General features: G+C 37.3%; 1 protein-coding gene across 1 annotated transcript; it reads left to right on the top strand.

Annotated features, from left to right (window-relative positions):
• The first annotated feature begins 211 nt into the window (after positions 1–211).
• On the top strand, positions 212–9,166 carry LOC148950945 (uncharacterized). The gene is made up of 3 exons (XM_089090963.1): positions 212–268; positions 1,558–2,127; positions 9,146–9,166. Exons 1-3 carry the CDS (start codon positions 212–214, stop codon positions 9,164–9,166), a joined length of 648 nt encoding a protein of 215 aa, XP_088947089.1.
• The last annotated feature ends 292 nt before the right edge of the window (positions 9,167–9,458 follow it).

Raw genomic sequence — 9,458 nt, 5'->3', positions numbered from 1 at the left:
TATAAATGCTAAATTTTTTTTTTTTTTTTTTTTTAAGGTCTTATTTAATTTAAAAAGAACTAAAGCCTATAAGAAAGAAAAAAATGGAGAACATGCATGAAAAAAGCCCCAAAGAGCAGATGTTATAAAATTCGATGGAAAAGTTACTCGCGATCATGCATCGAGCACTCAGCTTATAGCGACAGAACCCTCTGACTCCTGCGTTGGCTCCATGGCAACTGGAAGGAAGTTGAAAAGGAGTTCAGATATAGAAGACCAGTTAGAATTTGTAAGCATATACATAATTTTTTTTCTATTACTATTTTCAAAAAATAATAAAAAATTTTCTCAGGCGCATAGCTTTTTAAAAACTTAAAATTTGTTTCTAAGCTATTTAATTTTCTTTCATTAACCAAATTAATTATATTTATGTACTGCTTATATTGAATTTCTATAACAAAAAAAAACCTTAAAGCTTAAATTAAAAATAATATGCGTTATAATGAAATATTACTTTTAGACAAAAAAAAAACTAAATATTTGAAAAAAAAACGAAAAGCGAAAAAACAATTGTCACTATAAATTTAACGCACGCTGTGAGACTAATATTTTCGTCCCTAATGCATCTGAATAAATCTGCTTTACTTATCGGATCTATCATCGCTTTTAATCTGATTTTGAATTCTAAGTAGAGTCGCATGCAAATCGGACTTTAAATAGCAAGATGTATATCTTCAATAAGCAATTTACACAGGGAAAAAGGTTTTTTGATAATTTCCAAAATATGTCTTCGCGGCAATTTTAAGAAACATTATTTGGATGAAAGCCGTTTTTGGCCATTTCATTGAAACACTTAGGTGTTTTCAAGAAAAAAATTTGAGACTATTTGAACAGTGTTGTGAAATCCGATACCCCTCCAACTCGGAAAGGGTATCGATCCACCTACCTCGACGGAAGCCCCCGGTTCCCAAGGGTTCCCCCGGGGAGGGGTTTGGGGGGGGGGGGCCATCCAACATTTTAATTGTTGATATGGATGGAGAAAAAAGTTCTTCTCTCTTACCAGTATTTATTTAGCCCAGGTCGAAAAAAGACAGAGGAAGATACGGATTATTGAGAAAGTAACAACAACACCACCGAGCTCCGACATATGGAGTTCGTTTCCTTTAACTGAAGCCGAGGAGCAACTGCTCGTACAACATACTGCATCAGTCGAACAATGGTCAAATTTCATTAACAGTTACAATGAAGAGGCTCAAAGAATTGAATTGGACTCATATTTTGCGTTTTTATTTTAAAAAAAAATTTGGAATAAAACCATTAATTTTTTCTATCATTCTCTTGTTCGAACTTACCCTTCTAATAAGACTACATTTTCCCGACAAAAAAAAAAATATTTTTTTTTTAACATGTTCAGTTGACATTATGAAAGACATAAGGCAATGTAACTTTTTTTTTCTTCTTCTTTTAATTGTTCAGGTGGTGGTGGGACAATGACTATGAGAAATTGACAAAGTTTATTAACTATAAAAAAAATAATGATTATTTTACATAAAAATAAAAAACTTTTTTTTTCTACAGATTAAAAATATAGCACCCCCAGCGGCAGCACCATTGAGTGATGATGCAAGTATATTTACAGAACCAATTCTGTCACCACCAGCAGAGTTCAGGGATGAACCTACACTGGTTCTAGAGAACATGGAGTGGCATGAGGGGTTCCTTAATGATGTTTTTGGGGAAATGGCCAGCCTGGAGGACTTAACTTGTGATATTGACATGGTTGAGGACCCAGAGTGGGCAGATAGTTTCATGCGCGAATATTTAGATGATGATGCTACAAGTAAATCTGAACTGGGTCCTCATAATGAAGTTCCATCAGAGGACAATACAGGCTGGCTTGACCAATTGTCCCAAAACACCTTAGAATATGTACTAGGGGACCTCATGTCACATCCATCCAATGTGATTGAACAAACAGGGTCAGGACATGAAAACAGTACTACGTCCCCGGAATTGCCTGATTTTTATCTGTTAGAATCTGCTCTAAGCCATTTGCAAACGTACAGGGTAGATTTTAGCCTTCACGATGAAAACGCTGGCAATATTTTAACTGACCCCTTGAAAAATCTACATAGCTTTATCGACAAAGTTCGATATCTTATTGATATTCAGATCCAGAAATGGGGGGGTCAGGGGGGACTTAAAGCATCGGTGAACCAAAAAGTTTTTTTACAAAGGGGACATCTGGGGACATTTTTTATTTTCATTTTTCGACAGGCAACCAGACTTTCTACCCAGGTCTAAACGAATTTGAAGACTACTTTTTCAACTGGGTGAATAAAGTCATTTCAACTTTGGATACATTTAATGAGAGGAAGAGTGGGTCCACCATTTTATACATTGAACGAATGGATCTGAATCTCAGTAGATTTAAAAAAAACTTTATTTTAAGGGGAGCAGGAAATCTAACAAATAAAATGCCACCCGGATTTTTCAGCTACAGGAGGGGTTCAGAGTTTCAATTTTGACTCTGGACTGCAATGCTTTAAGTATGCATTTTTAGCGGCGGCTCATAAGACATTAAAAAATGAGTCAACAATGAAAAATCTTTACAAACTTGCACGTAACGGTGGGAAGAATTTCCCTAAAGTAAATTTTGATTGTTTAGAGGGAAAATCGCCGTTGTACTTTAAATACAGAATCCGAGTCGAGACCTCTACTTTACAGCTTGGGGTGGGGGTATTGCGTATCCAGTCTTAAACATCATGGGGAGCGGGCGTGGCCAACATAAATTACCCAGTGGTTTTGTACTCCGTGAGGATGTCGAGGGTGGACCATCGAAGACACTTGGTCTGGGTTATTTACCAACCTCCCACAGATATAAATTCTTCTGGCCATTTTTTTAATGTTACGGCGATAAGTCGACTCCTATGTCAAGGCAAGACCACAGGAGGAGAATGTTTTTATTGCCCCATGTGCCTTTCCCCATTTAGATCTGAGCGAACTTTTTCAGATCACATGGGACATTGCAAAATTCACGGACATCAAAGAATTGAACTGTCGGTAGAAGGCAAAGACATTTTACAATTTAAAAATTTTCAAAATTCTCTTTTACAATCTGATAAAATGTTTTTGGATTGTGAAACAAGACTGGTTGAGGTATCAGACCCATCAAGGCCAAATATAGTCAAGGAACACAAACTAGTTGCGTGTTCCTACGCACATGCCCGTCGCGACGCCAACAATAAAATGCTATTGGAAGAATTTTTTTGACTATGGACGAGGAGGGTAGTATGGAAAAGCTTTTGGTTTCCTTAATCAGAACGGCAAACAGAGCAATTTCACGATTACGTCATGCTACTTATCCGATGATATTGTTGGATAAAGAGCGACTGGCGTTTGAAAAGGAACCAATTTGCTGGGTGCGTAGGGATGCCCTTGTCCCACAAGACATGGTGCAGGACCACGATCACCTTATTGACCCCAATTCAGTGGGGAAAAGTAACTTTCGGGGGTGGGCTCACAATTCGTGTAATTTAAAAATTAAACAACAACTTTTTCTTCCGGTTTTTATACATAACTCTAACTATGATCTGAAGTTTGTGCTACCTGCATTGGCACATCTTTAAAGAAATTGAACAGTGGATGATGATGCATGGGTGATAGACAGCTTTACGTACAAAATCATACCTAAGTCATCGGAAAAGTTGCTTGTTTTGGAATTTATGTGGAAATTTGTTGAAGCCGGTGTTGAGTACACGAATAAAATTCGCTTTTTAGATTCCTACAGTTTTTGTCCCAAATCATTGAGAGAATTAATTCAAGTGCAGAAAAACGATGACGTCAGAAACGATTTCACCCTTCTCAAGCAACAATTTCCAAATGATTTATATGATTTGTTAACGGTCAAGGGCGTATATCCTTATGAATTTTATTGTACAATGTCGAGATTTGTCGAGGAGGCTCTTCCTACACTTGAAACGTTTTACGACAGTCTTCACGATCGTAAGTGCATCCCCGAGGAAAACAGTTTTGCTAAAAAAGTTTGGGCAGCGGGAGGGTGTAAAAATGGATTTGACTACTGCAAGCTGTATTTTTCGAGTGACGTGTTAACTTTTTTAGATATTATGTGTAAAAATACGGATAAAATCTATGAGGAGTTTAATCTTGATTTGGGATATTATTTTTCTTCGCCTCATCTAGTGATGGACCTCATCCTGAAAATTAGTGGGGAAAAAATCGGGCTGATCACTGACATTGATCAGCACCTGTTCATCGAGAGGTCAATGAGGGGGGTTTTGTTTTTCACGGAGACCGTATCTTGGAAACTGCTCCAACGGGGGAGAAGACGGGGACAAAATCAAATTCAGTTTTCCTCGATATGAAGTCTCTCTACCCCTCGGCCATGTCCCATTATGCACTACCTTGCGGCGACTATAAATGGCTCAGTGACCCTCAAGCTCACCAATTCCCCAACATTGGCGACAACAGTGTGGAGGAGACTGGACCGGGTGGATGGTTTTTTGAAATTGAAGGAGAGATACAAGTCGAGCTTCACGATTCAGTTAAGGATTTTGTTTTCCCGTGCATCAATATACCTGTGACTAAAGACTCTTTGAGCCCTCTCAATAGTCGTTTAGTCGAGGTGGACGGACTGCAGTGGGTGCTTTCAAAACAAAAACTTATTGCTGACCTACTGCCGAAAAAAAACATAGTTGTACATAAAGTATAGTTCAAATTTATGTTTAACAACGGTTTCAACGTCACAAAGGTTCACCGAGCGCTCGAATTTAGTCAAAAGCCCTATTTGAAAACGTTTGCTGACACTTTTGTCAGCAAACGTTCTGCAGCAAAGACGAAAACCCAACAATAAATTTATAAACTCAGTTTGAATTCGGTTTTCGGTAAAATGTATGAGAGTGTTCATAATAGGAATCGTTGCGACATTGTGACCGATCCAGAACAATATGCTCGAATTATTGCCGATCCCAATTACACTTCCTTTACAATCATTCATCCGGACATGGTACTTTTGAATAGGAAAAAAAGACGCATTGTCCTAAATAAAAATATTGCTGCAGGCAGTGCTCTCTTGGGGATCTAAAAAAAGCTCATGTTGGAGTTCTACTACAATGTGGCTTGGGTACAGTGGCCGGACAAGGGGCAAGTAAGGGTCTGCTACGGTGACACGGATTCTCTACTGCTCAAAGTAAAAACATCAACTCTAATTGATGATTTGGCGCACGGTGAAATTATCAGCTCACGGATGGACTACACCAATTGGAGTGTTGGTCTTTACCCTGAGCTAGTAAAACGTCGGGCGCCCAATCAACTTTTATTTTTAAAATCTGAAACGGGTAGCGACTTGATTTCCCGTGGTATGTTTGTAGGTCCGAAGGCGTACTTTATACAGACACACGACGAGGAAATCAAGAAACGTTGCAAAGGAGTACCCACGCGCTATGTGGACAAGAATTTCAATATGGACATTTATATGAATTGTATTACTCAAAATACAATTCCACGAGCCAAATTGTTGGCAATTCGTTCGTTGAAGTACAAGAACTATACTGTAAATGTAGAAAAAATAGCCATGAGTACCATTTCCGACAAGGTCTATGTTTGTCAAGATGGTGTGACCACCCTCCCCCTTGGTCACTATTTAACTTCAGACCGGACCGAATGTATTGCCCACCGGGAAAGTCTCGGTTTAAATAAAGTCCTGTAACTAATTTCCTAAAAACCTTTGGGGGGGGGGGGGCCTCGCGGCCCGGGGGGGGGGGGGCCTCGCGGCCCGGGGGGGGGGGGGGCGGCCGCCGCCAGCGCGGGAGGCGCACCGACACCAAAGTTATCTTTTTTTTTTTTGGACTTGGAGCAGATTTTTTTTTCAAGTGTCATCTCTAATTTAATGTTTTATTTTCTCTGTAAAAAAAAAAAAAATGTTTTTCTCTCTCTATGTGCATCCAATGTAAATGTTTTTGTTGTATTTTTATTATAAATAAATTAAAAAAAAAAATTTATTTTTTCAAGTTCTCTCTCTCTAATTTAACGTTTTTTTTTTCTCTGTAAACAAAGTGTTTTTTTATCTGTGTGTACCTATGTAAATGTTGTTGTTGTTGTTGTATTTTTTTTTTATGAATAAATTTAAAAAAAAAAGTGTATTTTTTCAATGTATTTTTACATTTTTATCTGCATATAATAAAAGAAAAAAATATGATTCTTTGTCTTTGGTCTTATGGAATAACAGAGTAGTAGGGAAAAAAAAATTATTTAGTCATTAGACAATTGGGGTCTACAGTTAGTTGTTGTTAAGGTTAACTGTTGAAAGGAACATGTATCAATTTAAAACACCGGTTAGATAGTTTCTGTGTGGTCCTCCACTGTCAGGCAAAACAACGCTCTTAACTAAAATAATTAAAAATTGTGATAAAATGTTTGCAGAAAAGCCGAAAAAAATATACTATTGCTATAGTATTTGGCAGGAGTCGTACAATAAAATAAAAGCAATTGCTGCCATGGGATCGATGATGCAAATACAGTTCATACAGGGACTTGATGTTTTCAACATTATTGAACAAAACTCTTGGCTGATCATTGACGATCTGGCTGAATCTATTGAACAATGGTCCCAGCAAATGTTGCAATTGTTCACTGTTCGCTCTCATCATGAACAGATTTCCGTTACTCTGGTTCTACATAATCTCTTTCATCAGAGCAAATGTATGCGAACACTTGCTTTGAACTCTACCTACTAGATCATCTACAGAGTTGTTCGCGATTCTATCTCGCTAATAACTCTCAATATACAAATCTATCCAGGTGCCCCTAAAGTCCTGCTCTCAGCATACAATCAGTCAACTAAAAAAACCCACTGTTATATCCTGCTGGATCTTAATCAAAATACACCCGAGGATCTGCGTGTAGTCACAGATATTTTCGACAATGAAATTACAGTATATCTCCCGGTGAACACTAAAAAGACCTATTAGTCGCTATCATGACACTGAAGAAACTACATGAAAATAGGCATTTGTTTTCAGTTCTAAGCACCTCAAAACCTCAGCTTAGAAAAGCAATACTCAAACATGGTATTGACAATGATTTCATTAATCTAATATCTGAACTTTGTTTAAATTTTACCGAGGGTAATGTTCAACTACCAGAAGTAGTTAAGCAACAGGCAAAGCAACATCGTTCCATTGTACGTACATGGGCCTCTAAAAACAAAGGAAATAATTTTAAAAAGACGCAACTGCTTTAGATAGGTAGTAGCTTTTTCAAACTGTGGAAGCCAATAATTGCAGGACTGGTAAATAGTTTTCTCTAGTGAAACTGATACAAACCTCTAAATTAACTCTAAAAGACCTCACTCTCTCCCCCGTGGAACACTTTGAGGACAATCTGAGTAAATTCCTCGACAATGAAACTATTGATGATGATAAAAAACTGATTTTACTTCAAGATGCACTTCGCCGAGTGGACAAACACTATCGATCAAAGCCCACTGCTGCTGATCCTAAAAAAGAATCATCTTCTCAAGAGTCTCCTGCTGCTGCTGCTGGGAAGAATTTAAAGAAGTTGTAATTGTATAAATTTTTTTTTAAATTTGTAATTCTGTGCCCCATAAATTTTGTTGAAAAAATAACACGACTCCTAATCTATCTCTGGGAAAGAGGTAAAATTCAAGTTGAGATCAATGGGGAAAGGATTATAATTCAGGGCAAGAGCTATAATCTAATTGATTTAATCTATGACATGGTTACACATCGTAAAGGACTATTATCATTTGACACTCTTCTATACAAATTTCTAAATACATTAAACTTCACCATGAGTCTTATTGGCAATAGACAAATTCTAAAAAAATTAAATTAACGTGCATCATCATCATCATCAACATTAAAAGATGAACTTGAAGAAGATTTTAAATCAATTTTGGAAAATACTAGCACAACACTGATAGCTAGACAAAAGCGAAGACGTATCATGTCAATGTCTCCGCCACCAGCAGCAGTCCGTATACAAAAGGGTAGCGGACATTACACAACGTGTTTACGTTCGAAATGGCTGAAGTTCTGAAAGGTGTTTATGAAAATATTGGCGAGGCGGGGAGTTTAAGTTCCCCCACAACTCTTTCCAAAGTCACGGGTGTTCGCACTAAAAGAGTACAAGACTATCTACAAAATGAACCAAGTTACACTCTGCATAGAAATCATAGACTTCGTGCCAATCAATATCGAAAAACTAAAGCCTTTTACCCATTGGATATAATTCAAGCAGATCTTCTGACTCTAGATGAGCTTCAAAGACGTTACAATACACCGTACAAGTACATTCTACTTGCAATCAGTGTTTTTAGTCGCTATGCATATGCAATTCCATTGCGATCAAAGAGAGGTGTTGAAGTTGCTCAGGCCATTGAAAGTATTCTCGAAAAGGATTCATATAAAAAAATTCAAACGGATCGCGGTAGTGAATCTGTTAATCCCCATGTTGCAAAAGTACTAGTGAAATATAGTACACTGCTCTATCATCGTCATAGTCCTATAAAGGCTGCGTTGGCCAAACGATTGATAAGAACTATTCGACTTTTAATTTCAAGATATTGTACATTGAAAAATACACCGGCTTTTATTCATGATTTAGATAAAATCATGTTGATTTATAATCAACGATCTCATCGCTCATTGTCCAACTCTACACCAATGGAAGTTCATCATTCTGATCATGATACAATTGACATCTTTATTGAACAATGTTCAACTTAATAAACGTTCAAGAAGAAGAAGAAAAATAAATTACCGTTTTTCAATAATTTTCGTTTGGAGCGAAATCCTACTGATATTGAATAGAGAAACAACTTGTGGTCCGCCGGACTTCATTAATGGGCGAAAATCCTCGAAACTACACCCATAACTTCTCGTCTTCGTGATATCAAGTATTTGAAGATACTCGGTATTCCCTATAACAAATACCTAAAAAAAGTATAATTTGCTCTTGTAATATACCAAAGTGACAATTTAATCTCTAGACGCAGCCGCAGGGGGATGACTCAGATTGGAATATCGTGCCGATTATAAAGCTATGATTGTTATTCTTGTAGCAGTGTTGAAGATATTGACACTTATAACTTATATTTATGTAAATGTTATTTCCATCGTTTCAGGCCATCTTTACAACGACTTGAATAGTACAAGGGATTTTTGGACAAAACTCTCACCCGCCATCAAATTTGACGGTGCATATGAAGTGGCCCTTGTCGACTGTCTCCTCAAAAATACCTATGACATCCTGAGAAAGGATCGCGTGTATGATATAAAAGTTATACCATTCGATTGGACTATGAATGGGTTGGGCTATGTCGACTATGAATTGGTTGAAGCACTTAAATCTAGTGACTATCCACATGTCAGATTGAAATATATTGAATATGATAATATGGGGGATTTGTGTCGTACAATCAATAGAAAAATCTCATA

This window comes from Artemia sp. Qi Xiang Cuo, chromosome 6 (genome assembly GCF_049724085.1).
Source record: "Artemia sp. Qi Xiang Cuo chromosome 6, ASM4972408v1, whole genome shotgun sequence".
NCBI classification, from domain to species: Eukaryota; Metazoa; Arthropoda; class Branchiopoda; order Anostraca; family Artemiidae; genus Artemia; species Artemia sp. Qi Xiang Cuo.
Note: the sequence above shows the minus strand (reverse complement) of the source record. Positions and strands in the feature narration are given on the sequence as shown.

What these genes read in the sequence shown, in the direction of transcription:
- LOC148950945 (XM_089090963.1), top strand. Translation starts at nt 212, where the DNA reads ATGGCAACTGGAAGGAAGTTGAAAAGGAGTTCAGATATAGAAGACCAG. An exon ending in TAGAAGACCAGTTAGAATTT is followed by an intron (nt 269 to 1,557) that starts GTAAGCATATAC and finishes TTTTTTCTACAG; the next exon opens with ATTAAAAATATAGCACCCCC. An exon ending in TACATAGCTTTATCGACAAA is followed by an intron (nt 2,128 to 9,145) that starts GTTCGATATCTT and finishes CCATCGTTTCAG; the next exon opens with GCCATCTTTACAACGACTTG.